Here is a 27,995-nt window from a genome sequence, read left to right on the forward strand (position 1 = left end):
TACAACAAATTACCTGTAAGGAGTCGTGGAAGAGTAGTGTAATTTGTTTTATATTAAAATCAGTACAGCATAAAACACGATAGCTTATTTGAAAATTTATTGTCAAAAAAAAAAGAATCATCAACATTCAACCTAACATGTTATTTCACACTGTTCTGTATTCTAATTAGTAAAAGGATATACATCCAAATAAAAAATACAAAGGCTGCAGTCATAAATGTGAATCCATGACCTTTTAGGGGGAACCCATTTAAACCAAATATAAAACCACTACTTATGAAGTACTTATTTGGTGCTGCATTCTGAGAGGATGGCAAATTTGAGACTACAGCTCCCCCTATCGATCTGGGCGGGCCATGCCAGGTCTAACAGACAGCATCATTGGCCGTGATGGAGGTCGCATCATTGGGGGACCAGGCATCATTTGCATATGCCCACCCATAGGTGGCCGCATACCTGGGCCTGTAGAAAACACCAGTCAATTTAGTTATGATAACGACCCACGGTGTCACCTTTTGGTTAAACATACAAAAGCAAAATAAATTAAAAGCAGCATACCTGGACCCCCGGGCATCATGCCATGTGGAGGAGGGCCCATCATGGGCATCATGGGAGGGCCGCCCATAGGAGGGGCTGGTAGCATGCCTGGTCTAGGGGGTCCACCTTTAATTAGAAAACAATGTCAGTAGATGACCAGTGGGTTTTTGTTTTTTTACCATTTCTTGCAGAATGTTTTAGATCACAGGTGTCAAACTCCCACGGGGCAAATGTGGCCCGTCGCGTCATTTTATGTGGCCCGCGAGAGCCAAAGCCAAATTATCCAAAAATAAGGTAAGCAAAAACTACATTTCCCACAATTATTTTACCCGTGAAGTGACGCATCTCGACACTGCAGTGTTTCCATATTGATGCGATTTCCCCAATAAGTGTAATTGAGAGATACAAATAATGATCCCAAAATATCCAGGAAGAGAAACATTGATGCAGATAGAAGTGTGTTTCAAGAAAGATGGGAAAGCGATGTTTGCGCTTCAAGGAGAAAAACGGGTATGAATCGGTGGCGGTTGTCAAAGAGTACAATATACGTTGGCATTTTGTGACCAAACACGGAGCTAAGTATGCCAAAATTAGACATCAAGAAAAACAATGAATTGTCAAAGAATTAAAAAGCAAACTGCGATCGCAACAGAATGTGTTCACAACCACAAACAATGCGGCAGTAAACGGCAGCTTTGTTGTGGCTGAAGAAATCTTACTCAGACAGAGCATTTTTAAAGCACAATTGCTATTTTCACAGTTATTTGATATTTCAAGTTTTGAACAAAGTAAATGTGATATTTGATATATTTTTCTTTATTCACCTAGATATTTTGATAGTAATGTGGGTTTCATAACCTAACAAAAAGATTTATGTTATAATAACAACAAGCAAACATTTTTTTTTTTACATTTACGCAAATATATCTGTAATATTTGTAACTTACATTACATTTATGGCTTTTGGCAGACGCCCTTATCCAGAGCGACTTACATTTTATCTCATTTTTATACAAGTGAGCAATTGAGGGTTAAGGGCCTTGCTCAGGGGCACCTCAGTCATGGCCTCAGGTCTGGGAATCGAACCCACGACCCTCCGGTCACAAGACCAGTTCCCTACCACCAGGCCATGACTGCCCAACTTATATAACTATGATAACTTGATATGAATAACAAATAACTTGAATAAGTAATAAATTCAGAGTTATTTAACATTAAGGAGTAGTTAAATCCCTCTGTGGGTAACGATTATGCTGATGTGGCCCACAGTGAAAATGAGTTTGACACCCCTGTTTTAGATCCACCAAAAGAAACACTCTACGCATGTACAGTGCAGGACAAGCCTCTTTAAAACACAATATAGACAATATAATGGATTTGTTAAAGAAGTGAATAACAATTATTAATTTCTAAAATGGCATAATTAAAAATGCGTCACACTTACTGATGTTGGGATGTGGGAGGAGGGATCCAGTGGGAGGGGGAGCACCAGGGAACGGCGTGGGGGGGATCTTCCCTTGCTGGAAAGCAGCAGCTGGAATAATGTACATAAAACATTAAAGTACATAACATATGACGGATGCGTTGGTGCTCTGTGGATTGCAAAAATAAAAAAGAAAGGGAAAAGTCAAACGACACCCAATCTTAACATGCAACACGCCAAGCCTACGAATAATACAGAAATAACCAACGAAACTTCAAACACTCACTTGTTTTGTCTATGAGACTCTGGGCTTGTTCCTCCATCCACTTCTGGTAATAGTCTTTAACATTTTCTTTGTGTTTGCGACCACTACAGTGAGTCTTCCTCACAGACGGCTGCAAAACAACCACATTAGACACACAAATGTCAGACCTTCTGAGAGAAATACTCCCTTACATTTGAAAATGTCACGAATATGAACATCCCACCTACCGAGTCGTGCGTTAGGTACGTGTCACAGTAGTCACAGTAAAACCTGAAACACAACAAGACATTAGAGAACACACACACAACACGACATTAACTGGCTGGTGTGAACACACACAAACACTAACCACCTCACGTTAGCTAGCCGGCTAACAGAAACGCCGGACGAGCTCGGAAGCGAACGGCAGCTAAATAGCCAGAAAATGTGTTACTTTCCAGTTCGGTTAATCAAGATAGCTGGTGAAATTGACGAATGATGTTCTTGTTAAATGTACACACTTGTACACGGTGTGTGTGTTAAAGTAACGTTGAGAGAGATCTTACTTGGGCATCTTCACGGGAGAACGGTGCTATGCGCCAACCGGAAGTCCTACACGCGCGAGCCTTTACTCGCGCGCGCAGCTACATAAAGAGAACGGTGGCGCCATCGTGTGAAGTGGTGGACACACGCGGTATCAGCCTAGACGACAGCCTGTGGTAAAATGTAAAATGTGTATGTGCCATATTGGTCAATTGTGATTTCTCACCGGAATTGCAATTTGTCCTCTGCTGCTTTTACCCATCTGTGCAGTTAGAACAAACACACACACTAGTGATTACTAGGGGGCTGTGGTGTACACATGCCTAGAGCGGTGGGCAGCCTTGCTCAAGAGCACCTCAGTCATGGCCTCAGGCCTGGTGGTCGAACCCACGACCCTCCAGTTCCTTACCACCAGACCAAGACTGCCTGACATGCCTGCTCAAGGATGTCAATGTCGGTCTACTTGAGGTATTTGTTTTAAAAAAAGCACAATTCACTAGCTAAATAACCACTTTAAATAAGGATCCTTATTCAAATAAGTACACCTGTACGTTATAGGTTAGCTTTGGAATTGAACTAACATTTGAAAATGTGGTTATTTCTTCTTTTAATAGAAATCCTTGCAATCCTCCAAATTGTAAATCCCATTCTTGAAACTTTGGGATGCTGTAGTGATGTGAAGTGCACTGTTGGTACCTATGGACCATATTTATGTACATCTGAATCTAAAAGTGAATTATCTGATTCAAATTGTATACAAGGAAAACTACCACTCAAAAATATTTAAAATGTACCAGAGAAATACTATATAACAGTCACATATAAGTCAAGTATAATGATTATGTTGTACCTATAATAGTCCAGCAACTGGACTGTCCAAACTAAAATAAGCCCGGTGTCATGTGGCCATGGAAATAGCACATTCATTCAAATATGAAGATAACAGTAGCTGCATTTTACATGACTTTATTTTCACTTATACAACTGTATGTAGTTAGAGGAGATATCAGACCATCTCATACCACAAAATCAAGTGTAAACATAAACACAAAGTCTTTATGGAGCCAATTATGTGAAAATGCCATTACATTGACTCGGACAGCTTTTGAATTGTCTCTCACATTGTTAAAAGTCATTTGTGTTCTTATATATTCAGACTCAAGTCATGCCAGGGAAAAGGAATCTTGGACAAGACTTCAATGCCTGTAATACCTCACAAAACGCTAAATACTGGTAAAAATGTATTAATCTCTAAAGACGTAAAAATCAGGACTATTTGGTTTCCTTTTTTTTTTTTTTTTTTTTTACACATTCCTGACTTTAAGAGGTGGGAATTTATACACAAGCAAAGGATGTGCATGATTATCACTCATGTATCCAACAAAATTCAAATTAACTGCAGCCCAGTGCAGCAAGTCAGCTCATCAATGTTATAAATGTCAGTATAAAATTTCAAAACCCGTCTAGGGCTTACTTGTGTACGAGCATTATTGATCTGTAAATCTGACAGCGTCTTGTCTCTAAATGCATCCCGAGAGAACAGATGTGACTTACGAGAAAGTAGCCATCACACCTCCGGTCCCCTCCCCAGAATGGACACTACTAAAATTTAGTTAGCAAATGAAAACAATTCTTCATTTGTGAAATAGCATTTCAGCTAAAACACAGGGCAGATAATGAGATGTTTTATTTTAATCAACCTCTTATTCAGTAGGACAATACACATGAAGTTATAATTTGAGATCAGTGTCGTTTTTTATCTAACCCCAAATGTTTAAAGCAGTCCTTTGAAACTTAAAAAGTGCTGCCACAGAGTGGAGTGCGGAATTCATGTCTGAAGGTACTAATTTCAATATCTACCTTAGGATGCTCTGTTTAAAGAGCCCTTAAAATATCCAATTGGCCCACAATTGTTTCATGATTATGAATAAAATACAGTGACAAAACCTAAATATCACGGAGGAAGTATTGTCAGTCCACATTTTGATCCAAGCTGTTCACTCTTTCCCCATAAAAGCAAATGTTAACACTGCATCAGAAACAAGGGGCATCAACTGGTGACATCACATCCATCAGTTCATCCACGGGTCAAAGGATCAGACCGAATGCACTGTTTATTGTTTAATGTCCGTTTATAGATGGATTCTCAGAGGTTTGACTTGGGTCCACTGTTCACTGGGATGGCCCGGAGCTCTGTTTGCATACACAGGTACTCACCGATGACCGCCATTAAGGCTATGCATGCCACATTAACCAGCCACCACGACAGGGCAGCTGGGAGGTGGGCATTATAGATCCAGCAGCCAATCATGTGGAAGAAATGTACCGTGACTGTAAAGTCCAAACACTGCTTCCCCCGGCGAATGAAGAACCACAAGCCCAGAGCACTGAGGGAGATGCAGACAACCGGTGCATTAGCTGCTTTACATCCACATTTACAGCATTTAGCAACTGCTCTTATCCTGAGCCTCTTACATACACCTATCAGTAGAACATGTGAACCCTGACCCCAGTGTATTGCTGGTAACATGTTCTACTTGCGTTATCAGGTGAGCTTCAAGTGCTCAGACATCTGAACATTTCTTCACAGTTCAGTATTGCTTCTAAAGCATCTCTGTCCACACATTTGTGCTGCTGTGTTTGTATTAGTTTATGCATTCTGTAATATATCAAAGTACACTACGCAGCCTTAATAAATACAGTTCAGCAGCACTTACCATGTTAGAGAGTTCAGAATATACGCCATCATCGAGAGGCGTCCATGTGTTGTTGCAAAACCAAGAACCTTAAATTGAGTGGGCAGGGTATTTTTAACAGCTTTGTTAAAGTCAAGTCAAACCAAATAGTTTCAAAACAGTTCTGCTTAAATATGGTTAAAATATAACTGTGTATCTGCTTTAGTTACAGCGCTCTACGTATTCATTATTTTGATACACAAAAAGTCATGCATCACTTTTGCACAACACATACTGACCTTTATAGATTACACATAACCAATTACTACAGCTATGGACTTAAGAAACTCACCTCGTAACTGAATATCTGATCAAGAGACCGGTTGGTGTGCACAAGACCATCCACACCGGCCAACCAGAGGCCCAAAAAGCTGTAGTAGATACACTGCATGAGGACCATCTGTGAGACGATGAGGACTGGATCCCAGATGTAGCTGCGAAAATGACTCGCCATCCCTGACTCACAGCAAGGGACACCAGAGAGAGCACAAGCAGCCTAGATATGTGACTCCGCAGCCCAACCAGGGCAGTCCTACAAAACAAACAAACAAACAAACAACATTATTATGATGAGTGAACCAAGTTAATCAGATAGTTAACAAGACTCACGTCGCATCAATATGACGTCCAGCCAGTTAGCTGGTTAGAGTTAGCAAGACATTCACACTTATCTAAGCTAACATTAACCTGGAGAGCCGGATATATCGTTATTTATTTAGCCGGATACTTAGTTTACTATCTTAGACGGTTTATTTAACGGACGTCGTTTGTTTTGACTATATTTTAACACCTTACACGCAGGACAGCTAGCTGGCTAGTTAGCTATCGTTAGCCTAAAGTGCTAGCTAACAGGCTAGCCAGGTTAGCTAACTGTAACTGTGCGTTTACATACGGAGTTACAAAACATCTTCACGTACTCGCAGGTTCGTGGGCATCTGGTTTAAAGTGACTAATGTCTGGCTGCCGTGGCCGGTGTCCTAAAACTGGACGTTATTCCGTGTTCTGATCCAGCCGAAGCAGTTCGAGGATGACGTCACCAACACCTTCTGCACCGGAAACAAAACGTCCGGCCGCGTAACAACAACAAAAGAAACGCGCGTCTTCTGTTTAGGAGAATCAGATTCGCCGATTCTTCGTGTTCGTGTTTGTTGGAGAAAATTAATCAAATCAAATCAAATATATTTATATAGCGCTTTTCACAACACATGTTATCACAAAGCGCTTTAAATTAATTGACATAATATTAATTGTAAAATTAATTGTAAAATTAATTATTTAATTAATTGTACAGCTGGTAATAAATTACTAAATATTTAAACATCGCGGGCTGCTCTGCAACTGCAGTTAACGGTTATTCATATAAATGATCTGAGGTCATTTGTCAATGGTCTGTGAAACTTGACATTTCTCTGAATATTTGCACTAGCGATATTAATGACTATAAATATTCGTGATGGTTTAATAAATTAACCGAACTAGCCCAGTATTTTACTATAAGTTAACAATTAATTTGAAAGCTGTCCAATAGAACCGTGATTTTCAGACTATACTGTATATGTCTCAGACACTATCGGTAGAAGAGGGTGCTGCTTCACAGACATTTCCAGCCAGATTAGTCCTAAAGCAATCTTAAAGGATGTAACTACTTATCATTCATAATATTGCAGCAGTGTCTTGGAAATGAGTGTGCTATTCACTTCAAGACATCAGCACAAATAAATAAGCATTTGGTGTTTTCTAGGATCATGTATTTACTCTTTCCAATTCCTATACGGCACATCTTGTATGTATTTTAACCTCTTTAAACAACCACATTATCAAATCTAAACTGACTCATTCTAAGAATTCAGAGGCACTTTGCTTGCAGAGCTGATGAAGGATCTGTACGAAAGATCGTCTGTGTGTGTTTTATTTAATATGTGTAGTGTAGTGTTTTCTGAAATACATGAAAAGACTTAGCAAGGACTATAAACTGCTTGCTGACATACCAGTGTGTTGACTGGAAAGTACTGCTGCACGTTGATTGTAAAATGTCCTTGGGTTCTGAGAAAGTGCTGAAGAAGTGTAACTTCATAAATAATTGATGTTAGAGGAGTTATTTTTAATGTCACATACTTAAGCAGTGGTCTATGATTCTCTGCATCAAACATTGAGCCAGGATCTCTAAATATGAATATGGAATGAAATATGAAATCAATATTTAGAGACATTCAAGATTAAGTCACCCATGCGTATTAAAGTCTCTGATTACCACTGCAGTACCATGGTTATCATGTAATGTAATTAGATTTGAAGTTCATTCACATGCACCTGAATATTACGCTCTTATGTGCATATATCCCACAGGTACCTGCTTCCTGTGATCGTCCTGGTGACGACACCAAAATTCTCCCGCTGCAAATGTACCCAGCAGCTGTTCCCCCTTACAAAGATATAACAACTATCTGCACATTCAAACTTTTCAGAATGGCAAAGTTGTAACTAAAGCACTATCATTTCTCACCTAAAGAAGCAATACATAAAAATTGTTTATGCTTTTAACTGTAAATCAGTGATCGAAGGAGACCTGGAGTCTTGTCTGCATGCTGTTTTCATTTGAGCCAAATCCTGTTTCTGCAGTGAATTAGAATGAAGATAATTCTATATTTGGAAGGAAAGGTAATAGTAGGTGTAGTCTTCAGGAAGAGGAAATGCGCATTTCTCCAGAACGAAAGCAATTTTAGCTCCTGTAACTATAAACTCCTGTGTTAACTGACATTTCAGGTAGTTTGTTGCAAATTATGTATAAAAATTTTGAATGTATCTAAATATATGTATTATTACAATATGCATCATGCATTAATATTAGTGAACAGTGTTATAATTAGTTAATCTGGTTGGACTACTGAAATAAAGCAAAGTTACACAAATAGAATATAGTGATAATGTGATAATGTCTCTCTGTCTCTCTCCATATATATAGACTCATTATCCTGGAGAACTAATGAGTCTAAATAATTACAACACACATACAGTGATTGAGTCAATGTTTTCATTAGCGATGTATAGGTTTGTTTTTGTGAAAACACTTTGCAAACAATTTAAAATCAGAGATCACTCCATATAAATATTCAGACAGTGAAGTCAAACAGTTTAAATGTGACATACAGAACACATCCTTCCACACAGTTACTCCTGGGAACATATTTCATGGTTTATTCCAAGATTTTGCAATGAAGTTTGGAACGATGTTCTCTTCTCTTCAGGTGAACAGCCCACTTGTAAAATTAGGAAACTTCCTTTTAATGTGTTTATCTTTGCATCTTTAATTAAAAAAATACTTGATTCTGATGCAATAATTTGACTGAATGGTGTAGAAATACTTTTCTGAGGGAATTAGCTGATGTAGCTCAAAAATCAGCCTTAATTGTGTACTATGCATTTTTGGAAGTCAAAAGAAACACCAATAGCCCAAATTCCTAATCGAGTGTCTCAAATCCACGTCTTCATTCCCTCGCAGAAACAGTCCCCACCACAACACGGCTCCCAGCAGCTGAAGTGCCTCTAGGTGGCGCTCTTCTCTGCTTAATTATTTTTAAAATTTCACATTAACATCTGAAAGTCACACTTGCAGACAACAGAAAGCAAACACAGACAGAAACCACAGGACATACTTCATGCTCTTTACAATAGACAGAATATCTTCTCTAAAGTGAAGCCTGGAAAATATCAACATGTTAGTCAACATAGGAGGTCACACTTTTAAAAAAGCTTAGTTTACTAAAAGCACAGTGCACACTTTTTTTTTACCTCTTGATTGCATATGAGGAAACATTTTTAGGCTTTGGCATTGTGTGTGTCTGTAGTGCAGCACTTTAAACAAGCAGCTTTCTGCTGCGATTAATAATAACTGGTGCTGATGGAGGTTGTTTCAGGTTTTCTCAGCAATGGGCAGAGGGCCGGGTGGATACGGACAAGACTCGTGAGCTCTGCAGAGCACGCAGCGCTGGCCGATGTGAACGAGCGTCGTGCGGAAGCGCTGGATCCGGAACGCGTAAACCAGCGGATTGAGCGCCGAGTTACCATGCGACATGAAAATGCCCACGTACAGTGCGCTCTTGGGCACCTGACACCCGGGGCAGAAGTATGTGACGCAGTTCATTATGTGCAGTGGCAGCCAACACAGGGTGAACAGAAAAAGCACAAGGGCCAGTGACTTGGCCAGCTTCAGCTCCTTGTGGTAGTACTTGCTGGCGTCGGCGACGGCCTCCGCCCGGCGGTTCAGCTGGCGTCGGATCACACGGAAGATCTCGGCGTACAGCCCCACCATGATGGTCAGGGGCACCACCACCCAGCCGAAGAAGTTGAAGTACACCATGTAGTCCATGCGCATGACGGCCACGAACTGGCACTGGATGGGCGACGTGCTGCTGTTGCTGCTCAGGGCTTGATGCCAACCCAACATGGGCACCAGGCCCGCCAGGAGGGAGAGGAGCCAGCACAGGCCCACGGCCACCCACGCACGCTGCTGCGTGACTACAATGCCGTACCTGTCGATGCAGAGGAGAAACAAGAGTACTGGGCACTGGCCAAATGCTTGTTCAGCATATTTGAATACCCTTAATAGCGCAGTTTCATTGAACTGAATCTTCATCTTGCCTACAGGGAAGCATTTTCTATACCTTATCTTGTTAGTTTACCTTGATAGTACATTATAGTCAAACATGAACTAAGATGTTTCATTTTCATATTTTCTATATTTTCTTGTCATTCTCAGACATTTATCATTAATTCAAAACTACAACCCACACAAAACCCAACTTTCCTTCTCTCGTTTCTGGTTTCTTTCTTGTGGAAACAGATTGTTCCTCTTTGACACAACAAGCAAAAATGGTGGTTAGGATGGCTGCCAAAATGCAAACAGCAGCAACAAGCATCGTTCTCTGTGACAGGCAAGAGCAATTTAATTTTGTTAAAAGCCTTGCAAATCCAGCCCATTGATTTGCATCTCACTCGGCCAGCATATAGTGTTTTTCTGTCACTATGCGAACAAACCAGGTAAAGGCACAACTGAGACACTACCGATGTCTTCAATATGTGGAGGTCATAAATGTCCTGCTGGAATGCCTTTGTATATAAACAAATTAGACAGACTGGTTTACAATTATCTTTTATTGCCCTTTATCAACAAATCATCTGATGACTTATTGCTGTGTTAGCCAGGCAGCGCTCTCGTAAGTTAATGTCCAGGAGTCAGCGGAAGACAACATGCATCTTACTGACTGACTTCCATGGACAGCTTAATTCGATTCTATCAGAATTCCTTCTAAGGGGTAGCCAGCTATGCACTAAGTTAATGACTGCAGGTAAAATATCGTGTCTTCTCAAAAGCAAGCAAGCGAAAGTAATGCTTGAGCCTCTAAAGTAAGAAAACAACTCCCTCATACTCCCTCGAACTGCACATAATGTTGGGGCCAGAATGGGCTTGTAAATGTCCATTCACAGGTGAGTGTCACATTCACAGGAAATTGTTTGAATTAATAATGAATTTTGAATCAATTATAACTTGAGTAATCAAATGTATTCAACAGTTAATTTTATCATTTTTAGCATGATAGTTAGCACTCTGGCCATGCTAGCTTTTCTTATCCCTATGACATCTGGGAACTGATGACTTGAAGACCAATGATCAAGTGCTGAATGACACCCACATTAAAGCAAATTCAGAAAAGCAAAAATAGACTCAGTTGATAATTAAATTACATGCACTATGCTTATTATCAGCGCATTGGAGTGTTGGAGAATACTGTACTGGAATTTTGGAAAATACTGTACTAGAGTATTGGATCATATATTTTTCATAGTTTCTTATAGCCATTTTGCTGTCTTGCTTTGTAGAAGCAACGGGTAATTTATGTGCAATTTTTGCTTCCTTCAACACAACCCACATTAAACAAACAACAACAAACAAACAAAACAACTGTGCCATCCCCCACCTTTTCTTTAACTGTATCGGTTTGGTAACCATTCAGTTCATTAAGAATTATACAGTAAATGAAAGCGATTTATACTCACCGGGTGGGGATTCTGATGCGTAGGTAACGGTCAATAGCAATGGCCATGAGGGACAGTATAGAGCTCTGAGTGATGATGAGAAGCAGGCAAGAGAGGAAGAGGCAAGTGTAGAAAGGAGTCTTCAGCCCCAGACTGATGACCACAGCCAGCGGGATGACCAGGGTGCCCACAGCGATGTCAGCCAGCGCCAGGGACACCATGAAACAGAACGTAGGGTCCCTGAATGCCCGGTTAAGCCTTACCACCAGGATTACCAGCACGTTCCCCAGCACTGAAGCCAGGGCGATGGTGGTCTCGATGGATACGTACATCATGTCTGCATGCTCCCACCGCTCCATCCCAGGGGAGGACGTCACCTTTGCCATCTTTTCCCCAGCTCGGCGTGCCCCGGGGGCACTGGATGTCTCGGTCCGAGAAACAGAAGCCCTCGTGACTCTAGCTCTCACAGCTGCCTGGACATCCCCGGACACTCTCCTGTTCCCCTGGCTCCAGAGACCGCTCAGCCCGCTTCTACAGCCCAGATGGGCTGCTCCAGATCCACACTAGGGTCAGGACGAACCTCTCCAGCCACTCCTGGAGCATCTCTACGCCTCCCTTTTCTCCCTTGCAGAGGTTCTTGATGGTTTGGATGGGAGGGGTGAGCAGCTCGGTGCTGCACGATCCTCCTTCTCCTCCCACCAAAGCTTATCTCTGAATGAGACTCCGTCCCTCTCTCTCTCTCTCTCCCTCTCCTTCAGTCTCTCTCAATAGGCCTCATTCAACATCCTTTCTGAAGAAATCGTTTCTTCCTAAAAGATTCTGACATTCACTAGCGTTTTCTTATTCAGGATTTGCTATTAGGTAAGGACAGAATCTACACACACACACAAAGTATATACTTATGTACATTTGAACACTAAGGTTTTTTTTTAAATAGTTTGTTGTATCTTCAGATCTACAATTGCCACATATAGGATTTAAATTACAATAATATTAGCTTTTTTTTATTATAGTAATAATTATTGTTCTTTTTAAATAATTAAACATTACACTAAAAATTCAATTAAAATAAATTATGTTATTTACACCACACCATCCAATAATCAGTGAAATAATTCAAGAAAAGGTTGGAACCGTCTGTTTGTACTGAGTAGCAATAAAAAAAATCAGAAGTCATGATAAAGCAAACTCCCTTATGTCTTTTTATGGGGATTGGCATGGGATGTTTTCTTATGCTAATTAGGAAAATTTGGCATGTGCTTTTATAGGATTGGAGGATAAGAACTATAAGAACAACGAAGCAAAAAATTCTCCAGTTGAAGAATACGACACAAATCGGGGGCAAACTTTGTCAAACCTTCTTAATAACAAATATATATATATATATATATATATATATATATATATATATATATATATATATATATATATATATGGAAAATATTGGTGAGTGAGACATATTAGTGGCGATTCTTAAAGACTCCTCGAGCATTGTCACTCCCTGCCCCACTGTTTATTAAATAATCAGGAAATCACCCACGAAAGCTTCACTTAGCCCTAACCCTAACCACAGATTTCTACCCTTCAGAGTGTGTTTGCCATCCTCTCACTCTTTATCAATGGCCACAGGACCGCTGCTGACATGATATTTTTGGGATTTGCAATCCAATATGAGCTCAAAGTGTAGCAACACTGCTCTTCTTTGACTTCTTTGACTTCTTGGCTTCTGCAGAGTTCCTGGTGTGTTGACAGTGATCTGCCCTTTAGATGGTGTCCATTCAGTGGTGGTCCTGTGGTCAGAGTCTAATCAGTGGTGAATGGGGTCGAGGGAAGCAAATACGGCATGACAACGGATCAATTACAGACTGCAGATGTAATATAATTCACATATAAGCGAGCATCTGACCCCCGACAGTACTAGGGCGATGTCATCAAACCTTTAAGCCTCTCCTTAACCTATAAACACAAACTGACAAGTAGTCAGACTCAGAGTTGAAATATGAATGTTCACTTCAGACATTCCCCGGACGTTGAGAAGTGTAGTAACCCAGACAGTAACCCAGGTGGCTAGCCATTTTAGCAATTTGTAGCTTGCTAAAGTCACTTTGTGCTAGATGAATTATTAGCTACTTAGTTAGCAATAGCACTAATAAGAGCAGCCATTTTAAATACGAGATTAAGTGTTGCCTTTGTTACTGAAAGTCTCTTGTGTCATATAACTAATTTGTTAATTAATGTTTATATGCTGAGATTTTATAAAACATGGCTAGAAAAATGGATGTCCAGCAGCCGTTTGATTACTTCAGAGTATGGAAGCGAGGATCAAGTTAACACATTTGTTTTGTCAATCAGAGAAGGAGACGATAATATACCAGCTTGTTCTGGGGATGTGTACAGGTGTGTTAGCCTATTTATTACACTGCTGGTGCTGCTTTTTATAGTGTTTAATGTAGCAGTAGCACTTTAAATATGTCTAAGTAGGCTACCTGTTTCAAACTACCACCGGAACATGATACAAGCCTTCAATAACCTGACTCTACTTTTGGAGGTGTAATGGCATCTTTGCCCGTCCATGTACTTTTGAAAGCTAAGAAAGTTGACACTGACTGTTCCATATAAAGTGGTCAGGGAATACAGCCTCTATATATTTCTCAGTGTGTCCTCACCACATGTTATGTAGATATTTTCGCAAGAGTAACTGGAAATACACATGCAGGTGCTACTTAAAGAATAGTCAAAGCTTTTGCTTACTTGTTTCTTACATAGTGAGCTATTAGCATCTATGTAGCACCCAGTAAACATTGCAGAGTGTACATGTTTGATCAGGCAGTGTAGTCTGTAATTATTTTGAAAGGGTCAGCTCTTGTTCTTTTAGCACTCATTAAAAATTGCCACTTTCAAAATAATTAGACAGAAATATTAAACACTCACTATACAAGAAATAAGTGAATGCTTAGAACAGTTTATATCTAGTACCGCCATAATTCCTAAACCTACACATGGCATAGTGTATTACCAAGTACTTTATGATGCCTAATGTAGGTGAAATATGGTCCTGAAAACTGAATGAATGCAAAATTTAAAAGGAACCAGAGTGAAGATTTTGATTACACATTTCACAGTTTTTCTGCAGATAGAAATGGTTTTTACAATTAGGCTCGATGCTCTCTTTCAAATCATACATTAATAAAGTAATTTCATTGATAAAGATAATTCCATTAAAAAATTAAAATGTTTGCTCATAAATGTGTTTGAGTGTTTCTGGCTGGTCTTAAGGATTATGAGTCATGGTGAGCATCTCTAGACCTTTCTAATAAAAAGATGATGAGAAGAAACCATGTGTTTGTTGGGCTAGAACAGCTGGAAAGGAGAGTAAAGGCAACCTGAATTCTTCAAGCCTTACATCAATTCACGTTCCACAGCTTGTCATGAAGTGTGGCTTGCAAAACTGTATGCAAGTTGCATTTTGCATTTTCCATTTCCATTTGCATTGGTTTCCTGACTGGTTTCATGGACCCTTTCGTCATGTGCCTCAGCACAAGTGTGCCATTTGTTAGAATAGTTGCTAGAAAGCCCCAGTAAGACAGATGTGTTCTAAATAACATCACACTGCCTTTTGCACTAATTCCATCAAGGAGCTACATGTCAATATTAATAGAACAACCCCCAGCACCTTCAGCTGTACTACACTGCTTTGTAACATGACACCGCTTGAGGCCTAGAGCAAATCAGACATTCAGTTACACCCCAGGGATGCTAGCCACCGGCAGCAATAATGAATCTGATTATAGGCATACTGGGCCTGGTGATGATGTGAGCAGCTGCTAATAGGAGTAAATGGAAAACTGCTCTAATCACCGCGTGCAATTAAACGAGATGTTACCAGCGTCCTAGCCGACAACGTCTTCTTCACTGCAGAAGAAAGAGGAGGGATGTTTAGATTTTTATGTTTACTATTTACTCGCTGCCTTTTCTATTTACATGCGATTAACTAAGAGTCTGTTTTTCCTGAGATATCAGCCTGTCAAGCCGCCTATCGCAGATTCAGGATAAACACTGGGAACTGTCAAATACAGATCAGCACAAGCCGCGGGGTTTTAAATTTCACAACTGCAATTTCCTGCATAGTTTAAGCTAGGAGATCTTAAGCTGTACAGGTTAACCCTCCATACATAAGGTCTGTGGTTATAGTAGACGTTACAGCTTATGCATGCAATGTGTCACAAGGCTGTGGCTAAGACAAAGTGCATTTATGTTTATCTACTCTAATAAATGGGTTTAATGTTTGCTTTAATTTTTTTTGTAATAATATACACTCACAGGCCAATTTATTAGGTACACCTTGCTAGTACCGTGTTGGACCCACTTTTGCCTTCAGAACTGCCTTAATCCTTCGTGGCATAGATTCAACAAGTTACTGGAAAAATTCCTCAGAGAGTCTGGTCCATATTGACATGATAGTATCACACAGTTGCTGCAGATTTATCGGCTGCACATCCATGATGTGAATCTCCCGTTCCACCACATCCCAAAGGTGTTCTATTGGATTGAGATCTGGTGACTGTGGAGGCCATTTGAGTACAGTAAACTCATTGTCGTGTTCAAGAATCCAGTCTGAGATGATTCGCACTTTGACATGGCGTGTTATCCTGTTGGAAGTAGCCATCAGAAGATGGGTACACTGTGGTCATAAAGGGATGGACATGGTCAGCAACAATTCTCAATTAGGCTGTGGCGTTGACACGATGCTCAGTTGGTACTAATGGGCCCAAAGTGTGTCAAGAAAATATCCCCCACACCATTGTACCACCACCAGACCGAACCGCTGATACAAGGCAGGATGGATCCATGTTTTCATGTTGTTGTTGCCAAATTCTGACCCTACCATCTGAATGTCGCAGCAGAAATCGAGACTCATCAGACCAGGCAACGTGAATTGTAGCCTCAGTTTCCTGTTCTTAACTGACAGGAGTGAAACTCGTGTGGTCGTCTGCTGCTGTAGCCCATTCTTCTCAAGGTTCGAAATGTTGTGCGTTCAGAGATGCTCTTCTTCATGCCTCGGTTGTAACGGTTATTTGAGTCACTGTAAAACATTTACTGTAGAATTTACAGTAATTAACTGGCAAAAAAGTTGCCAGTAATCTACTATAAAAAGTGTTGTTAATTACTGTAAAAGGAATTACAGTATGTTACCGTAAAAGGAATTACAGTATGTTACTGTAACTCAGATTAGTTTTTCCCTGTATTTAAATTACAAGCATTTCCTGTGTTTTTTACAGTAACCTCTTGTAATCCATACTGTAGAATTTACAGTAATTAGCTGGCAAAAAATTTGCCAGTAATCTACTGTAAAGAGTTGTTACTGTAAAAGGAATTACAGTATGTTAGTGTAACTCAGATTATAGTTTTTTCCTGTTTAAATTATATTTACAGTAATTTAATTAATTCAACATTTACAGTAACTACTGTTAACTTTCGGTTTAAAGTAATTTTCTTTAATAAAGTACTTTACTGGCATCAAGGGTTGCAGTAGATTTACCCTGAAAAATTAGAATTTTTTCAATTCTAGACATTAATGCTAATCATATCCTAGCCATATGCATATTCATCAATACATTAAATTGAACTGCATTAGAATTTCTTCACAAAAGAAGACAGCCACACTGTTAAAATGTAAAACATTTATGAATAATGTTGATATAAGGTTGGACTAAAAAAACATGTTTAAAATTCATTCAAGGAGTACAGGTGCATACAGGGCATTGTGTCAACATGACAATCTGGAGACTTATAAAAAAAATAATTATTTAACTTTCTACTATATCTTTAGACATTGTGACCTCTCATATTTATCACCAACACTGAAGAAATTAATGTGTTTACAACAAATGATTTAATTCTGAAATGGCCTTTAAAAATACCTAGACAACGTATTCATAAACATGTACCAAAATAAGAAATACAAACATTGTATGAAATATCATTTAGCAAAACAACTTAACCAATAACATTTCTGAATACAATTTTGAGCAATATATGAACTGGAATAATATGTCCACAAAGTTCCTTGGTTCGTTCTTTAGAACTTTTCATGCCATACTCACACAGACAACCATTCAAAGTCCATTAAGTATTTGAGAAGAGTACACACGTGTGGGTTGACCGTGTTGTTGTTTTTCACCAAGACCTTCCCACTAGAGGTCTGCGCGGGACTGCTTTTTTAATCCCGCTCCCGCCCGCTCCCGCTTGTTTTAGACCCGCTCCCGCCCGCTCCCGCCAAAAAGTCGCTTGTTTTAATCCCGCTCCCGCCCGCACCTGCTTGTTTTAATCCCGCTCCCGCCCGCACTGGCCAAAAAATCGCTTGTTTTAATCCCGCACCCGCCCACCACATACACATTTCTGTCGCCCCCGCCCGCAATCCTAATATGAATTGAATTAATTAGATTTAGTACTTGAAATTTTCTTATGTATTTATTAAAACAGCAATATAGCGATTGATCGCGCTGTCCCATTTCTTATCACAGTCCAAACACATCCAGGTGACGTACACCAACACTTTCTGACATGTATCACAACAAGCCGATTTCCATCTCCATTCATTACAATGGAATATGACTTCCATACATCAGACTTTCCTGTAGTTGGCTTAATTGTGGTGTATTCGCCTGTTTTAATAGAATTTTCCACAGCTGAAACTGGTTGACCGTCTACAGCAGGGGTCGGCAACCGCACGCGTGCCACCATTGGCACACCGAGGCATAGTCACTGGCACGCGACACGCAGGACCAGCATCAGCAAAAATATATATTTTAATATAAATTATTATATTAATGGATTATACTTTCGCGAGTGACCGTAGCGCGCGACTCCGCACGCACACCTCGCGCGAACGGCGGAGGCGTTTAAACTAGGCGATCGATCGCGATATAATACTTTTTGTGTCGATTTACACCTCCCCCCCTCCTCGGTCAACAATTTAAACTCGCCGCCATAGTGGCACACTCATTGACTGGACATGTTAAAGTTGGCACTCCATGTCTCAAAGGTTGCCGACCCCTGGTCTACAGTCTCTGCCATTTCTGTATCAAAATGACAAAATGACGCACACTTCATGTTCACGTGATCAGTTGCTTAGCCAATATTTTGAATTAGTTTATTGCTTACTTACTGAATGATTAGTTGTTTTCGTCCTGTTCCTTATGCATGGAAATAATTGCGTTGTTATTATTATAATTTTCTAGACTATTAATTTGCTGGATTTTTCTACATGTATATGTGGTCCCGCTCCCGCATCGCCTGGACTAATTCAACTCCCGCTCCCGCCAATAACAATTCAATTCTGTCCCGCGCCGCAAGATATTCTGTCGGGATTACCGCGGGAGTGCAGACCTCTACTTCCCACCTTTCTTGCTGATGGTTGGATTAATTCCAATGAAGTATCTAAAATGAAAAATAACATAGCCCCATGCTTTATATCAAAGTATATGATAGGCTCCATGTTTCACATTTAAAATAAGATGCAATTCTAAATTTGTGTGTGATGTGTGTGACTTGTGTATTTGTCTGTATTTTGTGTAATTTGTGTGTTAACGGGTCGCCCAATGGAGGATGGGTTTCCTTTTGAGTCTTGGTTCTCCCGAGGTTTCTTCCTATTCCCTACCATCATAGGGAGTTTTTCCTCGCCACTGTCGCCTTTGGCTTGCTCATTAGGGTTCTGGACCCATAGTATTGTTAACCTTTTAAATCCTGTAAAGCGCTTTGTGACAACATGTGTTGTGAAAAGCGCTATACAAATAAACTTTGATTGATTGATTAAATTATACCTGGTCTTACTTTAAACCATCATTATCCCAAGTCCTTAAATCAAATGTTAATTATATTTTGGCCTTTTCTGAACAGTCTGGCCTAAACTACTGCAGTGTAGGTGTGGTGGACTTGTACTGCTTTTATATGCCAACCAAACTTTCATTCCAAGTTCAATAGTATTTTTTTTTTTCAAAGGCCTGGTGTAGCTGCAGGGTCAGTGAAGATTTATCAGTTAAATATTCTGACCATTTGAGGTTATATTAGGAAAATATGAATGAGTGTAAAATATATCACTTGTATGTATCAAAATGTTCAGTGATACATCTTTGCTAAGTTATCTATTTAGTCTTCCTAACACAGATTTAATTAAATGCAACCCGTACTTGCGTGTTAGCTTATAACAGCATTTAGAGGCCACGGTGCTGAACATGGAAATATCCAGTAGTTAGCCTCATACATGCAGCATGTATAACTAGTAGTTCTCAATACATGACACTTCTCCACTGAACAGCACGTTAACAAGTAGCTACTACCAGGAATAAAATGGCCACAGCACTACAAAATAAAATAAAAACGCAGAGAAGAGGAGCACGATGTTTTAGTTGGTTCAGGTGCTGCCGCAGCAAGCTTATTAACGACCAACAAAGTCTGGTAAAAACGAAGGAGCAAGCTTTAACTATGACCCACACGGCATTTAAAAAAAACACATGCAGTCGTGCACCTTCTATAACTGAATGCCAAATGTCATTGTAAACGTAGCTATAAACGAGAGCACTAACCTGGTTGGTCAACTATTTCCATTATCACGGAGCAAATAAAGTAAGATTTAACCGAAGAACCACCTCACACATTTAGCACTAGCAGACCGACAGGGAATACATTAAGCTAACGTTAAACACTTGAAACTAGAGGTGTGCCAAAAAATCGATTCATATATCAAAAATCGATTCTCATTTACTATGAGTCAGAATCGATTTTAAATGTCCCAAAATCGATTCTAAGTCGTGGTGAAGTCTCGCGTTACGTAATTACAAAATTACGCGAGACTTTATGCAGCAGACTCTGGGACACACTCATGTGCGGAAAAGTTTCAAAACAAATGGAGGAAAGAGATATTAAACCTGTCCCATCTTCATTTAAGGCAAAAATATGGGTTCATTTTGGTTTTTACCGAATGCCAGGGAAGACCGAACTTGACACAATGTAGCTCGTGTGCAAGGCTTGTGTAACGCGGTGAGCACGGGAACGTACACACCGCGTGAAATAATATGGTGGACCCAAGTGCCACTTGTCAAATGTATTAGCGAGAGGGAAACGCGCACAGCGACCCAGAACGAACAAACAAAACAACGCGGAACACTCAACGCGCAAAAAAATAGAAAGAAAAACCGTGAGGGCACGGAGTAAATAGAAAATACAAAGCGTAGAATATAACACTCAACCGCAGAGAGACGGGAGAAAGAAGCAAAATAACAACAGTAACTAAAAACAGCACAGATAAATGCAACGCGAAACCACCCAGAGGACCAGTCAACAAGAAACCAAGGACGCCAGCAGAAGTGACTGGCAAAAAACGCCGCAGCAAAATAAAACCCTTCCCAAAAATAAAGGCAAAACGGATAGGATTTTCGTTTTTAATCGAAAATCGATTTTGAATCTAATTGTGGCCCCCAAAATTGGAATCGAATCGAATCGTGAGATAGTAAACGATTCCCACCCCTACTTGAAACTATAAATTGCTGTTGAAAAATGTAATGTTGGCTCAAGAAAAGAACGCCTTTTCACAATGTTGACACACAGTGACTATGAAGCTGTTTGTGCTGGTAGAGTTGTAACTCCAGGAGAAGTGTAGCCTATAGCGAGTAGCCGATAATTGAGCGAGGCGCGTCCTCTGGGGCGAAAGCACTTGACACAACTTGGCTAATCTAGCTAACAAGCTAACGGCGTCCATAAGCAACATTTACGAGTAATATTGTCCAGTTTATTTTTACAAGGTAAATACTGACTAGCTGTCCGTATATTATTCGTAGGTTATCATATTTTGCCAGCTAGATGTGAGTTTTAAGTAATATTAACTTGAACTTACCAGCTGTGCTGTATGAAAAATGGCGTTCTTCAGACTGTCTTCTCCTCTCTTTTCCGGTCTTCCCGCGCAAGACTTTTACAGTGCATTACTGTACACGACCCTGCCTGCGGTTGTGCTCACCCATTACTGTTATTTCCTGTAATTTTTGTTTCGCAACCACGATGCACTTTAAAATACAGTTACAGGTTGTAAAAATGTAAAACAGTATATTACTGTAAAAAAATACTGTAAAAACTACAGCAATTTTTTACAGTGTGTTGCTGTTCCATCAGCTCGAACCAGTCTGGCCATTCTCCTCTGACCTCTGGCATCAACAAGCATTCTGATACATGGATATTTTCTCTTTTTTGGACCATTCTCCATAAACCCTGGAGATTGGTTGTGCGTGAAAATCCTACGTCTTGGCCATGTCTACATGCCTAAATGCATTGAGTTGCTGCCATGTGATTGGCTGATTCGACATTTGTGTTAATGAGCAGTTGGACAGGTGTACCTAATAAAGTGGCCGGTGAGTGTTAAATAATGTTTATGGTATTATATATAGTAGTAAATATTTAAGTATTATGTTAAAATAAATTGCAAGATACAGGCTACAAAACTAGTCTACATTCCCATACCAAACATAAAAGTGTAGAATAGTGTATGTAGTAATTGCATATAAATATATATAAATATCTATCAAAGATCAACAGATGAAGACAACAGATATTGTTCTTACGTTCTTTTACTCAATATGATTCTAGTGCAGGAATACAGATGCTTTTGTACATATGCCCAGACTCAATTACACAGTTGTTAGATTAGACATTTTGAATAATAGACAATATATGGTCAGAACAGTTTAATCTTGTCAGCTATGTTTGACCATGATTTGAAACTCAAAGAACAACAATAAAAAATAGCTTTATGTGAACTGAACAAGCAGATTAAAGTGCTGAAATAGTAATGCTCAGAAAACTCATACAGAAAATACATTACAAAAAAGACAAAATAACATGATGAGGCTACATCCAAGTATATAAAAAACAAATGCTAGTTTATCTATTAGTAGAGACATAATACAAGCTATCCAGTTTGGGGAAGAGAAGCATGTTTAAAATACCTGCCACTGTTATAGAAAATAGAATTTCACAATGAGTCATGATGAGACAAGATCTCCTGTCTTTTGTGGTATTCTATGGTCTTTACATCATGGCCATTCATACAGATGTCATTAGGCTATTCTCGTTTTCATGTGAAATTTCAAGTCATCACAAAGTAAGGTATCATTATACTAGAAACGTGTTCAGCCTCTCAAACTTCCCGATTCTCCAAAGAACTCTCTTATATAATTTAGTAACAATTGAGAATTATTGTAATGTTATTGAATATGAAATGTATCTCGGCTGAAGTGCAGTGAGATTCTGGACCAGCTGGTGGTTCCTATGATTTTAACCATTTCAGGAGGTAAAAGGTTATAGTGGATTGTTTCAACGGCCATTAATCATTTTTGTGAAATTTAATTGTATACAGTCACACTCTCACTGTTAGAATTATCGATGCAGCTGTGCGGCTGTATAGATCTGCTTCTGGCATGTTTATACAAACCAATCATTTTTCCAACACAGTAAATATGCAAAAGGCCAAAATAAGCATTATAAATTCTCATTTGTTTCTCCTGCAGTGGCAGAACAGAGGGTGAGTGGTGTGAAAGATCTCAAGGACCCCCACACTGGCTGTGCAATAGCTGATGGGCCTGTAGTGAATGGAGTTAATCTTGCGTGGATAGGCTGCACACTCCTCTCTCCAGAGTGTGTGGAGTTAATCTTGTGTGGATAGGCTGCACACTCCTCTCTCCAGAGGCCACGTTCACATTCCCCAGATGTTTTATGTGCAGAACTCACCTCCACGTGGCTCAGTGCCAGAAAATCAATTAAGTAGCCTATTGCTAAGGAATTGTCAGAGCAGGCAGCTAACGCAATATTTATTGACTGAATTAATGCACAGAGCTCTAAAAATCTAATTTTCAAAACATACCCAGTGTATCAGAATTGTGTGGCCTTTGTTATTTGCTTGTTTGTTTGTATTGGTTATCATGACACTTGGGGAAGTGTACTATTTCTTTACAAAATGTTATCCTTTAAGTCATCTTCTTGGCTTTATATCTTTGGAGTCATTTGGAATTTAAAGAGGAATGAACATAGATTTGATAATACAAATACTGACAAATATTGTATTGACAAATACAAAACATTGCTTATACGTGCACACCGGTGTTGTAGATAACATTATTCTGAATTAAGTGATTTTATCAATGCTGTAGAAAAATGTATCCTGAATTAATCAGTTTGTGTCTATAATTGATGCTGTATGAATGATAGTCTATGTGTCGCATTGATCCTGAATGAATGATAGTATATGTGTCTGTAATTGATCCTGAATGAAAGGTAATCTGTGTGTTTATAATTCACTTTTTAAAAGTTTGCAGAATTGTACATAAATAACTAGGTTCAATTTCATATATGTCTGTGGAATTGACCTATTAAAACTATAAATTGCTAAATTATCTGGGTCAGATTATTTTCTGATAAAAGGGTAAAAATTACATTGCTCACATGGTACCCTTTTCTGAATCAGAATGACAGTGTGGACGTCTTTTGTAGTCCAGTAATATATGGGTTATTATTTAAAGGTCATTAAAGTATGACACGGTAACAGGAGGTCAACCTATCAACGAGGGATGGAAGGACCAATTCAGAAGAGCTTTCTAAAATTGCCAAGGTCTTAGCCACCATAGGTTCCTTTGACAATCATCACTTTATGTTTGCATAAAAGCAAAGTTCGCTTTTTGATTTGCAGCTCTGTTGAAAGCAAGTCAACTAGAAAAAGGCCCCATAGTGTGACAGCTGCTGAGTAACATGAAAAAATGAGATTGTGGTCAGGTTCATTTTCCAGAGCTGTTTGTGGTGCTGCTTGCATGATTCTCTGCTGCCTGGCCCCTCTGCCGTTCAGCCCGACCCAGGCAGAGCCTACTCCAGGCCTTCCTGTACGTCTCTTTTATCTTCGGTACCTTGAAAGCGTACACGATGGGGTTCACTGCCGAATTTGCATGGGAGAGGAGGATGCCGACATAGAAAGCATTGTGGGAGACACTGTGGTCATAGAACGTAAGGGTATTCATGATGTGTAAAGGCAGCCAGCAGGCTGCGAAAAGAGTCAGAACCAGGACCAGCAAATAGGCCAACTTCTGCTCTTTACGGTAATATGAATGGGAATTGGTGGTACAATTAGAGCCTCTTCGCAGTTGCTGAGATATTTTGCAGAAGATGTAGCAGTAGAGAGCAGTCATGATGATCAGGGCAGGAAAGGCACAGCTCAGAAAGCTGAAATTGACCAAGTAAGACTTGGGTATGACAGTCAAGAATTTGCAAGTGATGGTGGAGTTTGAATGTGCTACAGGGTCATGGCGGCTCCATTCAAACATGGGAATAAATCCCAACAGAGTGGCGGTCAGCCAGCACACTGCCACAGCCGTCCATGAATGTATTACTTTAACTTTCCTCTTGTACCTTAAAAGCAAATTGTTAAAACATTAGCATTTGAAAATGTCCTCTAGGTGTCACACAATTCTATTGCAGATGTACTGTTATGAGATAAGTGCCCTTATCAGGTTGTAGTTGCATTAGAACAGAAACTAACTATCTTGTACATTTCTCCCATAGCAATACATGAGTGTAGGCACACAAATGACATTTTTTGCAGAATGGAGTTTTAAAATGGCTCAATAAAACCAAGAATGCTTGAGACATCAGACCATTAATCATTTCATGCCTTCTTTAATTTAAGGACCTTATTTTCTCCAAAAACTGCTGACCTAAATAATCTAAAGCAGGTAAAGACTTAATTCACTTTTTGTCAGAAAATTACATTATGCTATCATGCTTATTCATTAGGCAGTCCTGAGTAAAGGGGTAGTTTACATAGATACAGTATGTGAAGATTTAATTAAATTAAATTAAAGTGAGAAGTCATACAAGAGAAACAAATATATAACTTGCTTGGCAAAAAAATGTCTAGCTACAAATGTCCTTCAAAAAAGTTCTTCATTTGGAAATAGGTTTGTACTGTTCTGTAGCTCTTCAGGAAATGTTGTTTTGCAATCTAAAATGTTTTTACAGTGTAGTTATGATAATGACATCGTAACTGTAGCTATGAGACTTGAAATGTTTGTCTCAGATGCATCCTTCTTTAGTATACAGGATACAGGATAAAGCTTTAGATGCATGACATTTTTCCATATAACTAAACGTGTTCTCTATGAACATATTTAGAAAAACAATACGTTTGTGACAATGAATGTAAACATATCTACAGATATGTGATTAAGTGATGCTGCATGGATGTCAGGTAAGTCTGATCCAGCATTAAAGTAAAGAGGTTCTTACTGCAGAGGGATGTAAACACGCAGGCAGCGGTCCATGGCGATGCCCAGCAGGGAGAACACTGATGCCTGGGTCAGCACGATGACCACACAGCTGATGAACAGGCAACCGCCAAATGACGTCTCGGCGTGTCCATCGACCAGTATGGCCAGGGGAACAGCCAAGGCCCCCACCAGGAAGTCCGCCACAGCCAGGGAGAAGATGAAGCAGAAGGTGGCGTGCCTGAGAGCTCCGCATGTCCACACGGCCCAGATCACCAACGCGTTGCCCACGCAGCACCCCACGGCGATAAACGCCTCCACCGCCGTGTAGATCACCTCTCTGTCCTCAGCCATGATGAACAACTAAATTTTAAACCACACTTCAGAGGAACTTGTACATTTGAGGATGCTGTGGTTAATGCTAGAAGCTATCTCAGAGTGAAACCCACATTTTTGCACAGAGAAGCACGAGAACTACAAGAGGTAACAGTGGGTTGCCTCTACTGGCCACAGAGGATGTGTGGGCTCATATATCATTTTTTTCAAATTCTCTAAACATGCTTAGAACAGGCAATTGTTTAGCAATTAAGCAATTTTTATTGATTAAAAATGGTTTTCAAATTTATTTTTATTAATTTTTAAAAAGGGCATCAAATGATGACATGCCACAGCAACTTGCTCAAGTTCCTTATTTTGCAGATGTTTTTTTGGTTATTCAGTTTTTTTATTCATATATAAGTCAAAGTGCGCTCTCTCGTGCATTTGTAGAAGCTGATCAGGATGTGGGTGGGTGGTGTGGCGGTCAAACATACCGAGCCACTGTTGAGCAGAATTCATGGCTGTATTTCTGTGAAGGCTCTAGGAAATACACTTTTCTTGGCTTACCAGGTCTGATTGTTGGTGAGGTGTGTGAGGAACTTGCTGACTCTCCACAGCAGACGCACTGATGTTTCAGGACATGTAGCGGTGCCCTTGTAGCCTCCTGTCATGCACGATCTTGTTTTTTTGTTCTGCGGATGTTGGGCCGGAGGTTGCTGTGTTTCGGTGTGTGTTTTGTGTGTTTTCTTGTCCAGAGCTTTGGCAACACCCATGGTCATCCATCCAAGTGTGAAGACGGCCTCCTAATGCCACTGATATAGATTAGGCCAAGAACTGTTTTGCCCCTTTTAATTTTTGTTCGAATGATGGCTGAAAAAATTAGTTTTTCTTGAGTTTTGTCTATATGCAGGCCGAAGAAGAATGGAGGTGTTATAACATTAGCTGAAGGCTGGCATTTTCAGCTTTATGCTGTTGAATATTACAATGTGTTGTCCTGGAGGTAAATGACAAAAACAGAGTGACTCTATTGTCCAGAACTGTAGTGTGCAGTGACTAACCCACAGCAGTTCCTAATGTCCCATTGAAACTTCATCTGAGCATTAGGATCATACTGTTTACTAACCAATGACTGGACATCTGCGATGTGTGCTCAGAAGTAGTGGAGTGATGTTCCTGCCAAGAGCTGTACAGAACCCTTCTTACACTTCTTTTTGTTCAGCCATCCTGGGATTAATTGCTTCATTTAGAAAGATGTTAGGGGTTTATGAGATGGTTTATAATGGAGGTTTATGACTCTTTTGGTCCAGCTCAACCTTGAAGTAAGAGCCAAGGCGCCTCAGAAGTGAGAGTTTGTGCATATTAAGTGTAAATTGAGAGTCCAAGTCAAGTCTCAAGTCAATACCTGGATAAACTTAGGGACAGGAGATGGAAAAAATAAATAAATAAATAAATAAAAAAAAATAAAAATAAATCACTTCCTGCTTTCCTCCTGTACAGACGCTTTTCTGTCAGCTCTGCCTGTCCTTTCATTTATTTGAGTTATATCTACAAGTTCAAGTTATTTTTACAAGTTAAAAGGATCCATTACTCGTTACTTCACTTGGTAAGCTTTTTTACATTCATCTATAAAGGATTATTTAGCATTTTTACATTCGACAGTCCGACACTGCGAGTGAACTGTTTTTTGCGCCTCATCCTTGTGAGTGGTTTTTGTGCACTGTTTTATCAGCAGCTGATATTGTTTTCAGCTGTGAAATACCTGCCAGAACTTATTGGGTGTTATTTTTGCACTTTGGATTTTTAACTTTGATATTTGAGCCTTGTGCCCGGTGCTTTTGCGATTATGGCTCATGCTTCCACATCATCTA

The 27,995-nt window shown here is 39.7% G+C and overlaps 4 protein-coding genes across 5 annotated transcripts; all 4 read right to left on the bottom strand.

The window, feature by feature from the left end:
* Window positions 1–83: 83 nt before the first annotated feature.
* Window positions 84–2,877, bottom strand: snrpc (small nuclear ribonucleoprotein polypeptide C). Its single transcript, XM_077013888.1, has 6 exons — window positions 2,771–2,877; window positions 2,453–2,495; window positions 2,247–2,355; window positions 1,982–2,071; window positions 559–663; window positions 84–462 (listed from the first exon to the last, which is right to left on the bottom strand). The coding sequence occupies exons 1-6, from the start codon at window positions 2,776–2,778 to the stop codon at window positions 338–340; spliced, it is 480 nt and encodes a 159-aa protein (XP_076870003.1). The 5' UTR covers window positions 2,779–2,877; the 3' UTR covers window positions 84–337.
* An 820-nt stretch (window positions 2,878–3,697) lies between these two features.
* On the bottom strand, window positions 3,698–6,549 carry sys1 (SYS1 golgi trafficking protein). Its single transcript, XM_077013889.1, has 4 exons — window positions 6,400–6,549; window positions 5,775–6,014; window positions 5,465–5,532; window positions 3,698–5,134 (listed from the first exon to the last, which is right to left on the bottom strand). Exons 2-4 carry the CDS (start codon window positions 5,934–5,936, stop codon window positions 4,894–4,896), a joined length of 471 nt encoding a protein of 156 aa, XP_076870004.1. The 5' UTR covers window positions 5,937–6,014; window positions 6,400–6,549; the 3' UTR covers window positions 3,698–4,893.
* A 1,966-nt stretch (window positions 6,550–8,515) lies between these two features.
* On the bottom strand, window positions 8,516–12,513 carry LOC143521244 (adenosine receptor A1). 2 transcript variants are annotated; one of them, XM_077013891.1, is made up of 3 exons: window positions 11,846–12,513; window positions 11,537–11,668; window positions 8,516–10,011 (listed from the first exon to the last, which is right to left on the bottom strand). In XM_077013891.1, the coding sequence occupies exons 1-3, from the start codon at window positions 11,899–11,901 to the stop codon at window positions 9,393–9,395; spliced, it is 807 nt and encodes a 268-aa protein (XP_076870006.1). In that variant the 5' UTR covers window positions 11,902–12,513; the 3' UTR covers window positions 8,516–9,392. The 2 variants fall into 2 exon arrangements, with proteins under 2 accessions (XP_076870006.1, XP_076870005.1); XM_077013890.1 differs by having other exon boundaries at window positions 11,537–12,513.
* Window positions 12,514–23,641: 11,128 nt separating this feature from the next.
* On the bottom strand, window positions 23,642–26,259 carry adora3a.2 (adenosine A3 receptor a.2). Its single transcript, XM_077013611.1, has 2 exons — window positions 25,832–26,259; window positions 23,642–24,955 (listed from the first exon to the last, which is right to left on the bottom strand). The coding sequence occupies exons 1-2, from the start codon at window positions 26,161–26,163 to the stop codon at window positions 24,331–24,333; spliced, it is 957 nt and encodes a 318-aa protein (XP_076869726.1). The 5' UTR covers window positions 26,164–26,259; the 3' UTR covers window positions 23,642–24,330.
* Between the last annotated feature and the right edge of the window lie 1,736 nt (window positions 26,260–27,995).

The sequence above is a fragment of the Brachyhypopomus gauderio genome, chromosome 8 (genome assembly GCF_052324685.1).
Source record: "Brachyhypopomus gauderio isolate BG-103 chromosome 8, BGAUD_0.2, whole genome shotgun sequence".
Taxonomy (NCBI): Eukaryota; Metazoa; Chordata; class Actinopteri; order Gymnotiformes; family Hypopomidae; genus Brachyhypopomus; species Brachyhypopomus gauderio.

Excerpts from the sequence above, each read along its gene's own strand:
- snrpc (XM_077013888.1), bottom strand. Across the intron at positions 2,356-2,452 it reads CGTACCTAACGCACGACTCG|CCGTCTGTGAGGAAGACTCA; the intron begins GTAGGTGGGATG and ends GTTGTTTTGCAG. Across the intron at positions 463-558 it reads CATGATGCCCGGGGGTCCAG|GCCCAGGTATGCGGCCACCT; the intron begins GTATGCTGCTTT and ends TGTTTTCTACAG.
- sys1 (XM_077013889.1), bottom strand. The coding sequence starts at position 5,936 with ATGGCGAGTCATTTTCGCAGCTACATCTGGGATCCAGTCCTCATCGTC. Across the intron at positions 5,533-5,774 it reads ATCAGATATTCAGTTACGAG|GTTCTTGGTTTTGCAACAAC; the intron begins GTGAGTTTCTTA and ends ACTCAATTTAAG. Across the intron at positions 5,135-5,464 it reads ATTCTGAACTCTCTAACATG|TGCTCTGGGCTTGTGGTTCT; the intron begins GTAAGTGCTGCT and ends CATCTCCCTCAG.
- LOC143521244 (XM_077013890.1), bottom strand. The coding sequence starts at position 11,901 with ATGGCAAAGGTGACGTCCTCCCCTGGGATGGAGCGGTGGGAGCATGCA. Across the intron at positions 10,012-11,536 it reads CGCATCAGAATCCCCACCCG|GTACGGCATTGTAGTCACGC; the intron begins GTGAGTATAAAT and ends CTGCATCGACAG.
- adora3a.2 (XM_077013611.1), bottom strand. The coding sequence starts at position 26,163 with ATGGCTGAGGACAGAGAGGTGATCTACACGGCGGTGGAGGCGTTTATC. Across the intron at positions 24,956-25,831 it reads CGTGTTTACATCCCTCTGCA|GTACAAGAGGAAAGTTAAAG; the intron begins GTAAGAACCTCT and ends TTTGCTTTTAAG.